General features: G+C 32.4%; 2 protein-coding genes across 3 annotated transcripts; both read left to right on the top strand.

Annotated features, from left to right (window-relative positions):
• The first annotated feature begins 4434 nt into the window (after window positions 1-4434).
• LOC139498971 (lysosomal proton-coupled steroid conjugate and bile acid symporter SLC46A3-like) lies at window positions 4435-9954 on the top strand. Its single transcript, XM_071287570.1, has 4 exons — window positions 4435-4692; window positions 4975-5058; window positions 6675-6831; window positions 7582-9954. The coding sequence occupies exons 1-4, from the start codon at window positions 4563-4565 to the stop codon at window positions 7697-7699; spliced, it is 489 nt and encodes a 162-aa protein (XP_071143671.1). The 5' UTR covers window positions 4435-4562; the 3' UTR covers window positions 7700-9954.
• Window positions 9955-11881: 1927 nt separating this feature from the next.
• Window positions 11882-16920, top strand: LOC139498948 (proton-coupled folate transporter-like). Of its 2 annotated transcripts, XM_071287543.1 has the most exons (4): window positions 11885-13626; window positions 14662-14745; window positions 15328-15484; window positions 16481-16920. In XM_071287543.1, the coding sequence occupies exons 1-4, from the start codon at window positions 12486-12488 to the stop codon at window positions 16569-16571; spliced, it is 1473 nt and encodes a 490-aa protein (XP_071143644.1). In that variant the 5' UTR covers window positions 11885-12485; the 3' UTR covers window positions 16572-16920. The 2 variants fall into 2 exon arrangements, with proteins under 2 accessions (XP_071143651.1, XP_071143644.1); XM_071287550.1 differs by lacking the exon at window positions 16481-16920 and having other exon boundaries at window positions 11882-13626; window positions 15328-15488.
• The last annotated feature ends 3780 nt before the right edge of the window (window positions 16921-20700 follow it).

The raw sequence follows: 20700 nt of genomic DNA, 5'->3' as shown, positions 1-20700 counted from the left end.
ACCCTGTCTTTTATTCTTATATTGATCATTGGAAAGGTCTTTTACCAATATGTAATTAAATGGCCTGTCAATTGTTGAAGCTGTATGTTGATCTGTATGTGTTATTTTGCTATTTATGTAATTTAGTTACTGTCTCCAGTATACTCCTTTTTATTTATTTATTGGAAAGCTTCTAGATGAAGGAAGTTTTTCATATGAAGTAACTGAAAGTACCAGCTAGTTCCAGTTATAGCTTTGATGCATATACATTTTTTTTAATCTGATGTTTAATGACAACATGCAAGTTATGAATCACATCAAAATATTCCTGATTTAAATCTAGATGGTCTGATTTTAAAATATGGGTTTCAGTCAAATTGTTTCACGGATATATATGATTTGAATCTTTTTCCCTAGAAAAAGAGAATATTTCTGATTTGAGTTAAAATCAAAGATATATGAATTACACGAACCATAGGTACTCAATTATAATATACATTTAGGAAGAGGATATCTTAATAAGATGGATCACAATATAAAAAAAAGATGGATCACAATATAAAAAAAAGAAGATGTGGTGTGATTGCCAATGAGACAAGTTTCCACAAGAGACCAAGATGACACAGAAATTAAAAAATATAGGTCACCGTACGGCCTTCAACAATGAGCAAAGCCCATACTGCATAGTCAGCTATAAAAGGCCCCGAAATGACAATGTTTTAACAATTCAAACGAGAAAACTAATGGCCTTATTTATGTACAAAAAATGAACGAAAAACAAATATGTAACACATAAACAAACGACAACCACTGAATAACAGTTTCCTGACTTGGGACCGGCACATACATACATAATGTGGCGGGGTTAAACAATGTTTGTTTTCAAAATAAAAACACCAAGAAGTGAAGGTGCGATTTTCATCATTAGACGAGATTCTATACAAGATGTAAAGTTCTTAAGGGCTCAGAGTCTAAAAAAGTTGTGACCTAATCCGATTCGGGACTAACTGAGGCCACAACAGATCTGCTATCAACAAGAAATTCTCTAAATGACAAAATCATTATGAAATATCTTACTTGAAAAACGCTAGCGAAGTTTCTGACAAGCATATCAAAAACTTTTGTTGCCTTTAAACACAGTAAAATTTGTGAAAAATTAAACAATAACATATCGAAACAGATAGAAGCTACATATATAATAACTAAATCTGCTGCAATGAGATCATAAAGTTCTATACTGTAATATCAGCTGCTGAACTTATGGAAAGATTAAAGCAGCAACAACACACAATGTAAGCGTATCTAGGAGACATTATTTTTTTAATCTCCAGATGATGATTGTCATGAACGTTAAATGTAGAAAAAACCCCGAGGATATAGTAAGTCAAAAACAAAAAACATTCAGTGATGAGTTTAATAGAAATAAGTTTCGTATTTGTTCGTATATGAATCTACGATAATGACGTATTTGGCGTTGAAGGGAATGTCTGAAAGATATAGTACGCAAAAATTTGACTCAGACCGATCTCAACGTCATTTGTTGTTGTAAATGCACTTGTTTGTTCTAGAGCCTAGGATATGTTAGGACTATGGTATACTTGAATGTCTCACCTCGTGCAAAGTAAAGTTTCGTTAGCAAAGCTTTTAGAAATCATGTTTCTGATTACAAGAAATGTTATTTTAAAAAGAGTGAAAATCATGACTCAAAGAATGACAGACAATGACATAATCAAAAGAATAAAGGTTAGAAAAATTAGCAAGTGTCCACAAAAAAAAAAAAACACTCTCAAAACTACCAAAACTGTAAGGGTTGCACTTGTGTGAAAAAACTCTAAAAATATTAAAACTTCGTTAGTTATTTTAATTGTCTTCGCGTGTTTATATAAATAAAAAGTAAAATACATGGAATATCGCTCTAAATATGCGGTTATCGCTTGTTGTATTTATATCATGTTTGTTTTTCGATTTTTTTTGTACATAAATTAGACCGCATTTTTTGTTCAACTTATTTAACATTTGTTTCTTTTAGGCTTTTTATATCTTTATGTGTATGGGTTTTGTTCATTTTTAAAATCGTACGGTCGTGATGACTTTTAGCTATATTTGATAACTTCTTTCTCATTTGGTTTTTGTTGGAGAGTTGCCTCATGGGCAATAATATCACATCTTACTATATTTATATTTGTCTTTGGACATAAATCAAGCTGTATCTCGATTCTGTGAAGCAAAAGAACAACAGTCTGTAAAAATAACCGATTAACCTGAAAATTCTACAGAAATAAGTTAATTTTGTGAATTATGGGAACGCAAATGAGAATGGAACCGTCACTTTTTGCCAGGATTGTGTCATAAAGGCAGCGACGAAACAACATATCTTTGGAAATTGACAATATAAACATTAGCTTTTAGGAAGCTTATATCAAATGATGACCAATATAACTTATGCAAAAAATCCCGTATATAAACGTCTTGAAATTAAACAAAGAGTAGGGGTAAAAAGTTCCAAACGTCAGTCCCAATAAAAAATCCACATTTCCACCCATCTCCATAAACACACCTGCACACACCAGGGACTTTTTATACTAGTTATAGAAAGTCCCTGCACACACATTGGGCAGTAAGACCCTCTGTCGATACAAAAACTAGGTGGGATTTATTTATTTACAACTATTGTATCATGTGTATAATATGAAAATTTATACACAACATTTAAATGTACCTTATCAACTTTACAGATTTTTGTTGTGGACTTTAGCGGTGTTATGGACTTTAGAGGAATTGTGGACTTTAAAGGTGCCACACGGGTACACTACACACATTTTTATGTTATATAATAGTCATGTGAGCTCTATTTATATATTTATATGGGACAGTTTAGTGTATCATTTATCTTAACCTATTATGATATACATGTATGAAACAGATAATTCCCACAAAGATATGCTGTATATTGTTGTACACACCGTATATCAAAATATCAACAATCCAGAGGCAAAATGTTATACTCACAACACGATGTATATAGTTTCTTTAAAACAAAAAATGATAATCCGAATAGTTCAAAATGTCGTGTTATGTTTAAGAATGAAAAGATGGCTTATATTTTAACAACAGAACGATTTAAGCGTGTATTCGAAATTCAGAAATTATGGTAATCTAAAACATACACTCCGTGTTGAAGAAAGTACTTTGACCTATAACGGTAAACTTTTACAAATTGTGACTTGGATGGAGAGTTGTCTCTTTAAACTCATACCACATCTTCTTATATGTATTAGTCTATGCACCATATACTTTACAGCGGTTTTTTTTTTAGAAAAATGCTTATTATGACAGAAGGCCTTTCCTTTCCCAAATAGATTTGGACTCATATATATATACATTGTATGTAAAACAAAGAGTTTTTTATGTGGATAAACTACTTTTGTATACCGTACGGTGATTGTTGAATTACATTGATTCATAATTGGTCAATTTTATATTGCATTATACAAACAAACTTTAATCATGGTTTTATCATAAATAGATTATACATATTTGATACATGTAACAGATGATCAAACGAAATGGACGAGAGAGTTCCACTTATAAAGAGGGATAATAGCTCTTTGCAGCAAAAGAAAAATTCGCATAAATCGGAATACACCAAAGCAAAATTATCGTTATTTGTCATGATTAATTATTTTGCTATAGAATTCGCTGGATTAACTCAACCTCAGTATATATATTCGTATCTAGAAAATGCACTCGAATCTAACAACACTTCTGTTGATATTCATAACAACATTTCTAGCAATCATCAAAACAATTGCTTTAACAAAAGTTCATCATCTGCAGACGAGTCTCGAGAACAAGCATCTTCTTGGACATGGTACATATCATTAGCGGAATATGGAGTTGCATTTCCGGTTTTATTCTATATCGGACCATTGACTGACAGAATTGGCCGAAAGCCACTTTTATTATATAATACAGTGATGGTTTTTATATCATTTGTTTTGAAGACTATAGTTGTATATGGAAGATTTCCTTTGCAGTATTACGTAGCTGCTAGTGCGATAGAGGGTCTTGCTGGTACCCCTCTTGCGTTCAATCTTATTAATCACGCAATCATTGCAGACACAACTACGCTGGGTAATGATAGATCTTTAATGATGATGATATACGATGCTCTCCTAGGATTGGGAGCAATCTGTTCTAATATAGGAACTGGATACCTAATTCAATTGCTTGGATTTACATATCCGTACCTGGTTTCAAGTGGATTGCTTTTAATTCTTCCTATTCTGATTTTTTGTACTTTGGAAGAGACATGGAAACCACCGAAAGACAAATCAAAAACATCTGTTTTCAAATTACCAATTAAAAATTTTACATTATGTTTTAAGAGACAACACGTAAGTAATAAGTTAGGATATTTTATCGCTAATCTATTTATACTACTTCTGGTTATATTTCCATATACTTCTATTTCTTCTATACTAACGTTGTTCCTATTAGGCGAACCATTTTGCTGGACATCAGAACATATCGGTTGGTACAATGCAGGAGTAGATTTTGTGAAATATATTGGGGGAACCACAATGTTGAAGATTATGCACTCGTGTTGTGTTTGGTTAAAAGATGAAATCATTATAGTGTTTGCCATGTTGTCCTCAATTGCCTATCTAATACTAATGGGATTTTCTAACAACGACTGGATGGTATATGGAGGTAAGTCTAAACTATTTCTGTGAAAAGTTCATGCATTACCATTCCTAAGTATGCTTTACCTATCAATAATTGCTGTCATGTAAAAGTTAATTGTTTTTTTTGGAAGTACAATTAACAGAATCTATCCCAACGACAAAAAAAAAAAAAAAAAAAAAATGCACCATCTCATCTTTTAAAAAAATTGCACTGTAGAATCCTAAAACAGGTGTCTAATTCAGTTTATATTTTTATGAGTTGCAATGTTTACACCTTAATTAATATTTCATGTTATCACCATTACAGCTGGGTTTGCTGCAATATTTCGAGTTTTGTGCATTCCATTACTAAAAGCGACACTCTCACGAAAGGTTAATCCAACCAAACAGGGTAAGTCTAGGTTAAGTCTAGTAGACTATTTTTTTGTTATCTATCATATCAAATGGGTCTCTAAATAACCAAATAAGGTATGTTATTCTCAAAAAAAGTTTTTAAAAATCACAAAAATACTGAACTTCAAGGAAAATTCAAAACGGAAAGTATATAATCAAATGGCAAAATCAAAGCTGAAACACATCAAACGAATGGATACACATCAAACGAATGGATACACTCCAAACGAATGAATACACATCAAACGAATGGATACACATCAAACGAATGGATACACATCAAACGAATGGATACACATCAAACGAATGGATACTTACTTGACTTAATTTTGGTCGCCCTCTTTTACGATGGCCATGGGGATTCCAATCTAGCGCCTGCCTAGTTACATTTGTGTTGCTTTTACGTAGAGTGTGTCCAATCCATTTCCATCTTCGTGTTGTTATCGTTCTTTCTATTGGTTCTTGTCTTGTCCTTTTCCACAGTTCTTTGTTGCTGATTGTGTTTGGCCACTTGATTCCAATGATGTTTCTTAGGCATCTGTTCATGAAAACTTGTAACGTTTTTGTAGATGCATTTGTCAGTCTCCAAGTTTCTGACCCATAAAAAAGAATAGACTTTACATTTGAGTTGAAGATCCTGATTTTGGTGTTCGTTCTGAGCGCTTTGCTCTTCCAGACTGGTTTTAGGATACTAAAGGCTTGTTGAGCTTTTCTTTTTCTTGATTGGATGTCTTCATCTGTCCCACCTGATATACTGGTTACACTTCCAAGATATGTAAATTCACGGACATCTTCAATTTCTGCATCTCTCTCTTTGGTCTTTTGGATAACAACTGTCATATTCCTGACTTGGTACATGCATTTTCTTATGTAGAAAATGGTGGATTAAACCTGGTTGTATAGAACGTTGATTTGTCCGTCCCGTATTGTGTTTAAAAAAGAAATTCTAAGGAATAAAACACAATTATAGCGTTACATTTCATAGATTTCTAGTATACTTTTTAAGTTGGCTCAACTATTTCCTATGAAAATCTCAGTTTAGTCATTGAGCAAAGAACTTGCACTTATTAGATTGTGTTTTTTTTTTTAATTTCTTCTTGTCAACAATCATCAGCAAAGCACTAATTAACTATTGTTTTCTTGAATTATAATATTAAACCTAGTATTTCATACTTCATATTACAAATCATATTTTTCTGTCATCGGAAACTGAAGCATAATAGAATATTCGAACTCATTTGTTTTTCGGCTTTCTTAGACTGACCATACACCACAATGGCAGAAGGCATGTATATCAAAACTTTAAATAAAAGTTAACATAAAATTTTGAAAATAGAAATATACCAAAAGTGCAGTGAGCAATGACAAACTCAAATGATTTTTTTCCCTTGTTCCCTCATCGGGGTTCAAACCCATGCATCTCAGACATAGTGGCCTGTATATATTGTGTCCACTGCATTAGACCACTCGACTCTATCAGTTCTTGCGAAAATTAAATTAGATGTCAAATGAATATATGAAATATTGTGGGTCATGGAGTGTATTTGACTCACTGAATATACATATATAAAAAAAATAATTTATGTATTTAATTGCTGTTTTTTTTTATTAAAGGGGTGATGTTTTCCAATGTGTATTTGTTTGAAGTATTGAGTGTATTATCAGGATCAACTACATTTAATAATATATATAGACAAACTTTGACCGTGTACAGGGGATTCATATTTTTTATAATGGCCGGCTTTCCAGTTAGCGGTCTCATATTAATGGGGTAATTATAAAATGATTTATTTTAACTATCACATCATTGTTATGTCGATAGAAGTGTGTGTTGAAATAAGATTTTTGTAGTTGAATGGCGCTGTAACTTTATATTTTGAAAATTTAAAGTATGAAGATTAATTAAGGAATGACTGTAATATTTTTTTCTGTCATTGAAGAAATAACATTAAAAATTTGGTGCACACTGAATAACGCGCGTAACGGGTTATTTAACAGTGTGCACCACATTTTTTATGTTATTTCGAATAGACAGAAAAAATATTACAGTCATTTCTTATAATTTAATTTTTAATTCCATTTTAACCGTAGAAAACCATAAAAAAAACGTTGATGACGTCACGGTCACATGACTAAATTATGTCTATGGGCTCATAACAAAATAAAGTCAGCCAATCAGAAGACGCGTTACATCTAAAATTAAATTATACGTTAATAAAGTTATTATATATAAATGCATGTTATAATTTTCAGAAAAAAAAATGAATCTTTGAGATTTTGTCGGTAGAACAATTATAGGTCAAAGTACGGCTTTCAACACTGAACCTTCAAGTTGGCTCACACCGTACAGCAAGCTATAAATGGCACCATAATAACTAGTGTAAAACAATTTAAACAGGAAAAGACATCTATGCTTTAATTATTCTATTGTTGAACTTTTTTATGTTCTGAAAATATTAAATATTTATTTTTGGACGTTGAAAAACAATGATTAATGTAGTTCATGTCTGTTTTATTGTAGATTTGTTTCTTGTTTCGATTCAACAACAATACAGAAGGAATTAGTGATTGAAAAGGTTGATATTCAGGTTCCATCTAGTGAAAACGATGTAAAGGGTGTACTAATTACTCAGATATAGCAGCAATTATACATAGATCTATGAACATCAAATTAAAACATTTTCAAATGATTGATATAGGGTGCCAAATGAAATGTTTTAATATCGCGCTCTTTTTATGTCCCACCTACGATAGTAGAGGGGCATTATTTTTTCTGGTCTGTGTGTCCGTTCTTTCGTTCGTTCGTCCGTCCGCTGTCCCGCTTCAGGTTGAAGTTTTTGTTCAAGGTAGTTTTTAATAAAGTTGAAGTCCGAACAACTTAAAACTTAGTACCCATGTTCCCTATCTTATGATCTTTCTAGTTTTAATGCCAAATAAGAATTTTTATCCCAATTAGAAAAGGACAGTGCGACTTTGACATCCGTGTACTACGGGAAGGTTCTTGTTTTGTCTTAAAAAACAAAGCCCTGTCCTTATTTGAATAAAACACGGATTGCACTTGCATGACGTCACAATTAAACTTGCAACATCTCAATGTATTGTGAACAACACTGGAGATCAATATGGGCATGATGTATTGGTGTTGCCCGCCAGGAAATTAAATAAATTCATTCTAAAAGTCAGTCTACATGCGTTTTGTACACTTCTTAATATCGTGAAACGGTTGGTTATCTAAAATTTTTGCTGCTCTCAGTTTGACTGGAAACTGTTTGTTGATCATGAAGAAAGTTCTATCATTTGTAAAATTCCATGAAAGTATGGAAAAGTTACTGATTTCTGAAAATCAAATTGTTCTGAGACCGTATTTAACTGTTAATTGCAATAAATAGATAAATTCCATTTACCAATAAAATATAGAAAATGAAGAATAGAAAAATTCAAAATGTTGTTCAATCACGATGAAGCATGTATCCGATTTTCGTATAATGCAATGGAGTTTTAACAAAGTTATCAATGTATAAAAAAAATCTTAAAGACAAAAACAATGACATATTATGTTTTGCTTTCGTGTTTGTCGTCGCAAGCTTGACAACAACGAATTAACAATTACAAAAAGATATGCAAACACATATTTCACAATGTGTAGAATCTCAGAAATGCATGAAGCTTGAGGAGCAGGATCTGCTAACCCTTCCGGAGCACATGAGACCACCCCCAGTTTTTGGTGGGGTTCGCGTTGCTTTGTTTTTTGTCTTCTATGTTGTGTCTTATGTACTATTATTTATTTGTTTGTCTTTTTTATTTTTTAGCCACAGAGTTGTCAGTTTATTATGCCCCACCTACGATAGTAGAGGGGTATTATGTTTTCTGGTCTGTGCCTCCGTCCGTCTGTGACTCCGTTCGTCCGTTCGTCCGTTCTTCCGTTCGTCCCACTTCAGGTTAAAGTTTTTGGTCAAGGTAGTTTTTGATGAAGCTGAAGTCCAATCAACTTGAAACTTAGTACACATGTTCCTTATTAGTTGATCTTTTTACTTTCAAGGCCAAAAAAGATTTTTTGCCCAATTTCACGGTCCATTGAACATGGAAAATGATAATGCGAGTGGGGCATCCGTGTACTTTGGACACATTCTTGTTTTCAATCTATGAGTTTGACTGTCCCTCTAGTATCTTTCGCCCCTCTTGTGGTTAGACCGTATATGCGACAACTGGTGAACTGAATATCTCCTTTAAGTGTTAGGAAAGAAAATATGTTTTTTATGGTACATCTTCAGCTAAAGTGCGGCCACAATACTGAAAATAACACCGTAAACTGGTGGTAAAGGGGGTCATTTAAATCTATGAAATGGCCTGTTTTAAGATTAAAATTATGCTCGAAGAAGATAAACATTAACATCAACTATTACTTTGTCGTTTTAATTTAACTGAAAATAAGATAGTTTTTCTTATGTGCAGAACACAATATTATTAGTTACATTATGCGAAGTCATGTGAGTTCTCTTAAGATATGAAATTCGGGCAGTTCAGTAGGTCATGTATTTTAAGCGTAAATTTAATATGTAGTAGATATTTTAAAGCCATAGCAATGTCCTTGTACAATCGTCATTTGGACCCTGGGTGGAATAAAGTCACTTCATTTACATACGTGCTGGTTTTTAATTTTGTTTTAAATTGGACTTCACGGCGCACCTATTCTTTCTGGCATATTTATTTATTTTTATTGATATAACAAAATATGAAAGCAAAATATATAGTTAATTTCTGAATCCGATAATAAAAAAAGTATAAAAATACACATACCTAGCGCTTCCAAAATAATGTTTTTTTTACTGAAGACACCAAACCGTCAAACGGAACTGTTCTATGTCGTTTGGACTGTGGGGGAGAGTTTTCTCATTGGAAATCATACCACATCTTCTTTTTTTTTTATATGTTTGAACAAAATTTATCGTGAATGTAACGATTAACCTGAAGAACTTACTTCTAGTTAGAAATGGTACATGCAGTAGTAGAAATATGGAAGGATCAACACATATAGGTTTTGAGTATGAACAAAGAAATATTACATGTAGGTTTACGAAGGGTAAAAATAACCGTAAGATTTGCATAATTTACAAATCTGGTCAAAACTACAAATTTTACAGATATTGATGTGCTATAAGTTTCAATACAAAATATTATATTCACAATATAAATTACGATGTTATGGACTCTTTTAAGATTATACATTAGGTGTGTTGTCATTTTTTCTCATATTTTACCGCAATTCAAAACAGTTCTAGGAAAACTTTGGTCGCAACCCCGACCTAGAAAATTGTTAGTTTAAGGGGTTTGATATAAACCCTGAACCTTTAAGCAAAATCAACGTTCTCCAAAACAGCATAAATGTCCTTTTTTGAAGATGTTTGTTTTGGCTAGCAGAAAAGCATTTGGAATAGATTCATTTTTAAGAATTAAAAGAGGGACGAATGATACCAAATGGACAGTCAAACTCATAAATCTAAAACAAACTGACAACGCCATGGCTAAAAATGAAAAAGACAAACAGAAAAACAATAGAACACATGACACAACATAAAAAAAGTAAAGAATAAACAACAACCCTACCAAAAACTAGGGGTGATCTCAGGTGCTCCGGAAGGGTAAGCAGATCCTGCTCCACATGTGGCACCCGTCGTGTTGCTTATGTGATTACAAATCCGGTAAATAGTCTAATTCGGTAGGTCACATTCATGAAAGGGAAGGGGATTGTGGTTACGACGTAAGGAACATATCCGATATCATTTGTGAAACGGTTATTCCATAACGGTCAACCAACTCGTGATGGCGTCCGTAAAATTTACGAAGGGATGATTTCAACTTCACCATTTGGAACTCTTGGTTTAATAGCTTCCTTGTGAGCAGTAACCCTCTATCAAGAAAATCATGATAGGAAATGCAAGCACGGGAATATCGTATCAATTGGGAGATATATACCCCGTATGCAGGTGCTGGTGGAATGTTGCTACTTAGAAATGGAAAGTTCACAATAGGAAAGCTGAAATCATCTCTTTTGTCGTAAAGTTTTGTTTTCAACCGACCCTCATTGTCAATTTCTAGATGTAAGTCAAGATATGAAGCCGACTTAACTGTATCTGTAATTAAGTGGTAATGACATGAAAGGTACGATTTTTTCAACACCAGTAAAACTTTTGTATAAATTCATTTAAGAATCAAGTTTTAATAACATAAAAGTTACCAATGTTTCTGCGACAGATGCGCATTTCAACTATCCATGTCATTCAGTGATGCTCGAGGTCAAAATATTTGAAACTTCAAATGCTTATTAAAAGGACGAAGAGCTATTAACCAAAAAGGACAAAATTATAGCCAAAGCCGGGCAAGGAATCAAAGCTTTACATGAGGGAGATGCATTCCTTAAATTTTGGTAATTACAAAAATTTTGTAACAGCAAATTTTAAAAACATCGTTTTTACATGCCAGCCTAGGCAGTGGTTTGTGCTGTTTGGTCATGTGTATATGGAAAAGCAGAGGTGTGCAAGTATCACACAGGAACCATACGAAGAACTTAAACAAATCAAGGAATCAAGAACAGATACCGCATAAAAACTTCTTTATAAGTTAACGTGAGTTCACATAGAATATCATATAAATTGAAATATGATGATAACACACCCTATTGCAAAATGCAATAGGTAACACAGATACATAATTGCAAAATCTAGCATATTTCAATGGCAATCAGAAACGCAGACAAAAATCTGTTCACCAAGATCACCAATCCAATGCTTTTAATAGCAAAAGGTAACACATATCCTAATATATCTGCCGTACTGATATCGCTTGTAATCATGTATTTATAAAGCTTAATTAATAAGGACGTCTATTTGTACAATTCTCACAAAAACTTCCCGTTCATTTTCATTGTAAATTTCCTGTTCATTTTCATTATTAGTATCATGTCAGCGGTCATCTTTTCCCCTCGAGGGACATTTTGTGAGGGTGTTGAATGGATAACCTAGTTAGTGTTACAAGTATATGGTATACGAATGTCTGAGTTATTGTTAGGAATCTACTACAAATATAAAGCCAGTGTTCTACATGTAGTATATAATAAGTATATGTACATGTAATTATAAGTCTACACACTTATTCATGGCTCCGTTCACAACTATCTTTTAACATTCCAGGTGTAACATCCATATTGATTTTTAGTACGGATCATATAACAAGTTCATAATGTAGGACATTTAATTCCAAATATGTTCGAAAATGTGACCTATGCATTGACCAGTTCTGTCAATTATTTAATATAGGATTTTAAAATATATTCGATACAGGTAAACATTCATTGACCGGCCATATGTGTATAATCTACCTATTAAAAGTGAGAGTTTTATATTAATATACAAAAGAAAGCTTTTCTCAATGGATTTCCGCGGAAATGAGAACGAACCTCTACTGAAAGTGCAACAGATCCCGCAACAACAGAGGCCAAAATGGATAGGCACACGTGTGAAAGTAATGACATATGCGATGATCAATACAATTGCTTTACTAATTGCGGGTTCAGCACAAACACAATATATTTATGCATATGTAAAACAACATGACGCTACAAATAACTCGACAACGAAATCAAATAAAAGTGAGTCAAAAAATGTATCTAAGACTTGTGATGTAAATGGTACTTCCGACGATAAGATACAAGCGATATCGGCCGACTGGTCATGGTATATTACTCTAGCCGAGTACGGAATCGCTATTCCATTTATTATTTTCATTGGACCTATGGTAGATAGAATTGGTCGTAAACCAGTTTTACTGTGGAATTTATCATTAATGACTCTTTCATTTGCAGTTAAAACACTCACAATTTATTTCAAACTGAACTTATATTACTTTTTAGTCGGATTCGCAATTGAAGGACTTTCTGGAACATTCTCAACCTTCAGTATAGCAAGCTGTGCACTGCTTGCAGATACAACATCAAAAGGAAACGACAGAACTATTGTCATGGTGATATATGATGCGGTAATAGGATTGGGAGCCTTCATTTCTTTTATAGGGACAGGATATTTAATAGAGTTCACAGGTTTTATTTATCCTTTTGCTATTTCAGGTGGAATATTTTTCTTCTTTACAATTTTAGTAGCAATTACTTTAGACGATTCTTTAGTACATCGTGAAACGACAAGTCGAATACAAGTGTCGGTGTTTTTAGGACAAATATTTTCCTTGTGTACAAAAGTAGAAAACATAAGCCGTGGTGTTAGTTACATTTTAATTTATTTATTAATATTCTTTATTTATAATATGCCATCCTCGGGATCTATAACAACTATATTTACTTTGAGTTCACCATTTTGTTGGTCTTCGGAAAAAATCGGGTGGTTTAGTGCTGTTAGTTCTATTGTAGTGTTTGTAGGTGGAACAGCTATTCTAAAAATTTTGCAGACATGTTTTAAAAATATTAAAGACGAACTGGTTGTAATATTTGGTTTACTATCCTCTGTGGCAAGTTACATTATATTCGGATTGTCAACGACTGATCATATGATATATGAATGTAAGTTATATGCTATATAAGGCTTAGTGAATAAGATGTCAGTATAATTGGCGATACTCCACCAAACAACCAACATAGTTTAACGTTACTGGATCGAGCTATTGTAATGAAATGTAGTTTAAGGGAACTTAGCTAGTGGGAAGTAATTGCCTGCTGTAAAATGATAATGTAGCTAGGAAGTTTTTTTTTTATAAATCTTATTTTGAAACAAAATAGAACCATACTGATCGTTATTATAGCAAATCATTATTCAATATTCCATTCTTATAAACATTTAACGACTTAAAAATCCTCCTGAAATTTTTCAAATGATACTGTTCAAAACGCTTTTATTACCAAATAAGAATGTGTGTTTAGTTATATATAGAATCATATTCAAAACAGTGTAGCTGTGGCCATTGATTGACAACCTTAAATTATCCCATTGACTGGGGCAGATTATGTGAACGTTTGTCTGTAACAACCGCTGCTCACTATGTACTTGTTAAAGGCACTTAAACTGTGGGGTCACAAAAGGTTCTCAACACCTAAATAAAGAAATTAGAAAAACTAATCCGGAATAACACGATGTTTTGATTTATATCAATAATATAAATCAAAACATAAAGTTATTTCTGATTAATTTTTCGAACTATTTTAATATTAAAGGCGTTAAGAACCTTTGGTGACCCCACAGTTTAAATTCTATAACAAGTGAGTAGTGAGCAGTTGTCGTTACAGACATACGTTCACCTAATATGCCCCAGTCAATGGGATAATTTAAGGTTGTCAATCAATGGCCACAGCTACACTGTTTTGAATATGATTCTATAACTTTAGAAAATGAAATCAATTTTAGTACCCTTAAAGACAATTTCACAGTGCTAACTACAATTTTAAATTGATAGTCTTGAAGAAACAAATATCATATCTTAAATAACGGCTTACAAGAGAAAACCAATTATCTTAATTACGGCTTATAAAAGAGACACGTAGTCTTGACAAACTTAAAACATTGATATATCAACTCGTTTCTTATTTTCTATTTGTTTGTAGCTGCGGGAGTTGGTATTCTTAAGATTCTACCAACACCTTTGATCAAAGCCATTTTATCCAGAGCTGTGCACCAAGATAAACAAGGTAACATAAAGTATAAGAACAAATTTATTAAAAATCATTGAAAATTTAACATAAAAAAACGACAGACAAATTTTTCATTTTATTATTTTAAAATAGATCATAAATTTTAAATGTTACCCAAAAATATCCTTACCTTATCGTAGAGTTACATTTTTTTTTTATAATAAACTGTATGAAGATGATATTAAAAATTAAGGGGATCCCCAAAATACCGAAATCCGAAGAAAATTCCGTATTCAAATTTGCAAAATCAAAAGCTCAAACACATCAAAAGAATGGATAATTAATAACGCTCATATTCCTGACTCAATACAGACAATTTCTCGTGTAGATAATGGTGGAGTAAACCTGGATTAATGCATGTTTCAAATAAAGTACTAAGCATAAAGAAACAAACACTTTACATCTCCTGTAGAGCATTATATCAAAAATAGGTCAATTTTACTATTGACGTTTACACTACCTTACTTTATCAAGGTTTTGTTACTGCCAAACCACAATTTTACTACATTTTATTACTGTCAATAGTTTTAACTGAAATCACTATTCAATAATGATACACTTTTAAATTTTTACTTTCAGGTGCACTGTTTTCGAATATATATCTGTTAGATACAGTTTGTACAATTTTTGGATCCACCTTATTTAATAACATCTATCACCATACAGTTACATTGCACAAAGGATTTGTGTTCTTTGTAATGGCAGGATTTCCTTTCATAGCTCTTGTTATGATGATGTAAGTAAAAAAAAACCAAGTGGCTTGTTGACATCCAAATAAACGAAGATGTTTTAAAAAATACTGTGATTAACATTAAAAATCAGCCTAAATTGAAAAATCCGTCTTATGATTTAATAGAATGGCACTGTCAATGTGCATGTCTCATGTTCTTAAGTATGTCTTGATTATTGTTTTTTCATCGTAGAAAACTTTAATTTGATTCAGCTTGGTATAAACCATACGAAAATAAGATCTGATGAGTTTTTCACCAAATATAAAGCGCGAGGTTTTGGCAAAACAAGGTTCAATAAAGGCAACAGTAGTATTCCGCTGTTCGAAACTCATAAATCGATTGCGAAAAAAAAAAACACAAATCCGGGTTACAAACTAAAACTGAGGGAAACGCATCAACCCACCATTTCTTTTTCTAAAAATTTCCTGTGCCAAGTCAGGAAAATAAAATGGCAGTTGTTATCTTATACCTTTGTAGTTCGTTTCTGTGTGTGTTGCATTGTCGTTTGGTTTTTTGTTGCACTTCAGTGTTTCTGTTGTTTCGTTGTTTTCCTTCGGTTTAAGTTTTGTAACCCGGATTCGTTTTTTCTCAATCAATTTATGACTTTCTAACAGCGATATACTACTGTTACTTTTTTTAGGATTATCATTATAGGCATATTTATTCGCATCTTTTCGAGCTTTAGAGCTTAACATGTTTTGCACAAATATTTTTTTGTCGACCTTAGTATATGTTTGACCTCTAGAAATGTTTTGGCTTATATCCCAAGTACTTATATATTTATATTAACGACATATTTGAATAGTATGTGCTATGAATAATGTTACCTTTGATACAAGTTTTTGAGAACGATAGCTAGGATAAAGGCTCCTTTTTATAAGTTACAACTACAGATTGCGAATTTACAAAATACACAAGTCTAAGAATGTACTATGAACTATCAGCATCTAGATACACATGCATGTTAAAATATTTGAACGATCTTAATTATGTCATTTCAGATTTGTTACATGCAAGACATATTCGACAAGAGATCCAGTCGAACTAGACATCGACAATCCGCAAATACAAAATTCAGATACGCCATCTTAACAATTTGTAAAGAAGTAGTATTTTCAGGTTATTGCATAAATGGCAAAATAGCTCTCTTCGTTATTTACTTACATGTTTTTATTCATATATTTATTTTATTTGTTATTTTTTTCTAAGAATAAAAATGTTGTTTGAAAATTAAATCTTTTCGGTACATATGGCCCGTTTGTTGTTTTATTTAATGTGCTTTCAAAGGAATTGATTGATGTGACTGAGGTGGTATGTTTATCTTTGCGATAGTTTTGATGAAGGTGTGGCAAGTTTCAATGTAGCAACATTCAAGCAGCGCCTGCATACTGAGTATATATCTCCCAAGTCATACGATATTCTCGGGCTTGTATTTTCTATCATCAATTGCAAGATAGAGGGTTGCTGGTCACATGGATGCTTTTGAACCAAGAGTTTCAAATCGTGAAATCATTCCTTCGTAAATTTTACGGATGCCATCCGAATTTGGTTTATCGTTTGGGAATATCCGTTCACAGGTGTAAGTGGATATGTTTCTAATGTTGTAACTAAAATCCCGTCCCCTTTTTCACGAATGTGACCTACCGTGTAAGACTTTTTGCTCGGTTTGTACCAAGATGAGCAACACGACGGGTGCCACACGTGGAGCAATGATGTAAGTTGCTTAAACATTATTGTTCAAGTCAGGTTTTAGAAACATAACGTTATATAAGAACATGGTTTTATTTTGTATTCAAAATGTAATATTTTATTTGGATTTTTCTCGAAACGTTAATCACAGAAACAATAGTGGTGCAGCACACAACTTCAATGAGTGTTACCTGCTATACCTCCTAGCGCCGGATTTCAACAACTGTTGATATGCATAACTCAATCGTTCTTTTTGTGTCGTTATTTATGAATTGTTGATTTTTTTTTTGTTTTCTTTTGCACATTGTGATATCGCTTCTTCGACTTTAGTGCCACCTTGTCTTCATATATACCTTTATTACTATATATGATGTAGTGTTTGTCAAAAAGCAGTATAGCAAAAATGATTGCACGAACGTGCACCGAATAATGCTGAATAACCTTGTTACAAACGTTTTTTATCAATATTTTCTGAAATGTTTAACCACATGATATAACAATAAATATTTTCAAAGTTCAATATTAAAAGAACAATCGAGCTTGGCATGGAGTGCCTGTAATAAAAGTATAACAATATGAGTGGTTAAGCATAACGATAGTTTCCTTCGGTATTGTCAATTTGATATATTATTTTTTTCTAAATTCATTTCGATGCGTAAGCTCAACCGAGGTTAAATTTCACAAAGATACTTGCAGTAATGTATTATATCGAATATAAAATATTATGTTAAAGGCATCAAAGGTAAATAAGAAAGTAGAATTGACAATCCAACTATACATTGCTTAAAACTTCCTTTTGATTTTTTTTCTCATATGCTGATTTTCCCACATTGAGATGTTTTTGGAACTGCAGTATAATACTGTTGCCTTTATTTCCTCAGCCAGTGCTATGTAATAATTATAACCTTATGAAGTAGACATTACATGGTAGTTCTCTTTGCTCTTTCAGATTTGTAAAGTGTGCGAAGGTTTGTTCAAAAGAGCGAACCCAGATTGACATCGAAAGACCAGACATTAAAAAATAAAATTTGTCAACTTAACAATTTAAAATATTTTTTTATTAGATATGTCAGAAGAATAAAAATGTCAATATGATATTGCATAGTTGTACATATGCAAAGTTGCTGTTGTAATCACGGAATAAGAAAATTCAAAAGACCAACAAATTCAAAATTATTTGATTTACACATTTTGAAATCCATTTTTTTTTATGAAAAGGGGTTTGTTACTCAGATTAGATTTGCAACTTTCTTAGTGAGATTAAAAGGCTAGGAAAGGCAATTCTAGTCATATTTGTTAAATGCAACTGATACGTGAAAGGTTCGAACTCACAAACCCAGTGTTTACAGGCAAGTAATACAGCAGTTTGACTATATCTTTTTTTTATTAAATAAATATGTTGTATAAATATATTCATTAAAATAATCTTTCCCAGAAGGAACCCGATGTTACAAACAAACAGTTGCATGCAGTCAATCAAAATATAATGTCGAATAAATAATTGGTATTATAGCATCCTCTGTAAAAAATGTTTTTTGGGGAGGGGAGCAGAAATGATATACTAGCAAGGTAAATAAACTGGAGAAGAAGAAGGCTAAAAAATAAAAAATAATAAAACGAAAATCACAAACAACAGTATTTAAAACACAATATAGAAAACTAAAGACTGAACAACACGAATCCCATCCTGGGGGTGACTTCATGTGCGCTTGAAGCGTAAGCATGTCCTGCTTTGCATGTGGCACTGTTGTATTGCACATGCAAAATAAAACTTCTTGGTAAGTCTTAACCTGTATTTCACATTCGGAGAAACGGGAACAAGATTGTAGTTACGACAATTGGAAAATATCCCTCATTTATGAAACAGATATTCCATAACTCGTGATGACGTCCGTAAACGAGTGGCTAAATTTAACTTCACCAATAGAAAATCTTAATTTGATAGCTTCATTATGAGCTGCAACACTATATAAAAGAAACCATGATAACAAATAAAAAGCCCTAGAATATCGTTCCAACTTGGAGATATACACTTCGTATGCAAGTGCTGCTGGAATGTTGCTACATAGAAATGGAAAGTTCACAATATTAAAGCTGAAATCATCTCTTTTGTTGTAAAGTTTTATCAAAAAGTAAAATCGCAAAGATACTAAACTCCCAAAGAAAATTCAAAACGGAAAGTCCCTATATAGTTAAATAGCAAAATCAAAAGCTTAAACACACCAAACGAATAGACAACAACTATCATAATCATAACTACTTTCAGGCATTTTCTTATTAAGAAAGTGGTGGATTAAACCTGGTTTTATCAACTGTCTAACTTTTCCAATTTGTAGATGTAGATAGAAATATGAGACAAACTTAACTGTATATACTGTATCCTTAATCATACGTTCGATAGGATATATGCGTTCAACAAAGTTACCAAATTTTTAATTATTAAGTTAGAAAATAACTATCGTCTGAATAGCGGACAGCGAAGTTAAATGATACTGCTAACTTCTTTGCTTTCTTCCGGAGAAGTTTCTGTATGAAGTCATCATCATATGAGTAAAGGAACATGTAAATATGTCAAATTTAGAATGTATGACAAGTAATGCAAACATTGTAGATACTATCTGTAGATTAGTTATATAAGAGTAAGTTCATCTGACCTATCATATATCATAATCTATCCAAAAATGATAGCAAACACAAATTTGTACACTATATCATATGCATATTTCTGTTATATAAAAGTGGAAGTTAAATCTTTGAATGGAGGAACACAAACCGCTATTGAATGAGCAACGTCTTCGGCAGAAATCAACATGGATAAGCACACGTGTCAAAGTTATGATTTATGTTGTTATTTATACCCTTGGTTTGTCTATTTCCAGTCCAGCAACGACACAATTTGTTTATGCTTACGTTAAAAATCATGACTTTGCAAACAATTCGACATTGGAATCCAATCAGAATCGTTCGAAATTTGTAACTCAGAGTTGTAATGCAAATGGTACTTCTGACGATGAAATACAGGCCATAGCGTCCGACTGGTCATGGTATATTACACTTGTAAAATTCGGAATTGCAATTCCCTTTATTATGTTCTTTGGACCTATGGTAGATAAAATAGGACGGAAAAAGATTTTGCTATGGAATTTATTAGTTTTGACCATTTCATTTGCAATGAAGACGGTAGCTATTTACTTTGATCTTAATTTGTATTATTTTTTAATCGGGTTTGCAGCTGAAGGCCTTTCTGGAACATATAATACTTTTCACATTGCAAGTTTGTCATTGTTAGCAGACGGAACATCAAAAGGGAAAGAAAGAACGATTGTAATGGCTTCATATGATGCATTATTAGGATTTGGAATTTTCTTCTCTTATATTAGTTCGGGATATTTGATAGAATTTGCCGGGTTTATATATCCGTTCGCTATTTCAGGCGGAATTGTTTTCATTTTAGCAATTTTAGTGCTTATCACTTTAAATGAGTCTTGGAAGAATAGTGGAGAAGCAAAAACACAAATGTCAATATCTCTCT

Source organism: Mytilus edulis, chromosome 1, assembly GCF_963676685.1.
Source record: "Mytilus edulis chromosome 1, xbMytEdul2.2, whole genome shotgun sequence".
NCBI classification, from domain to species: Eukaryota; Metazoa; Mollusca; class Bivalvia; order Mytilida; family Mytilidae; genus Mytilus; species Mytilus edulis.
The sequence above is the reverse complement of the archived record's forward strand: the minus strand, read 5'-3'. Positions and strand labels throughout refer to the sequence as shown.

Excerpts from the sequence above, each read along its gene's own strand:
- LOC139498948 (XM_071287543.1), top strand. The coding sequence starts at position 12,486 with ATGGATTTCCGCGGAAATGAGAACGAACCTCTACTGAAAGTGCAACAG. Across the intron at positions 13,627-14,661 it reads TGATCATATGATATATGAAT|CTGCGGGAGTTGGTATTCTT; the intron begins GTAAGTTATATG and ends ATTTGTTTGTAG. Across the intron at positions 14,746-15,327 it reads TGTGCACCAAGATAAACAAG|GTGCACTGTTTTCGAATATA; the intron begins GTAACATAAAGT and ends TTTTACTTTCAG.
- LOC139498971 (XM_071287570.1), top strand. The coding sequence starts at position 4,563 with ATGTTGAAGATTATGCACTCGTGTTGTGTTTGGTTAAAAGATGAAATC. Across the intron at positions 4,693-4,974 it reads CGACTGGATGGTATATGGAG|CTGGGTTTGCTGCAATATTT; the intron begins GTAAGTCTAAAC and ends TCACCATTACAG. Across the intron at positions 6,832-7,581 it reads AGCGGTCTCATATTAATGGG|ATTTGTTTCTTGTTTCGATT; the intron begins GTAATTATAAAA and ends GTTTTATTGTAG.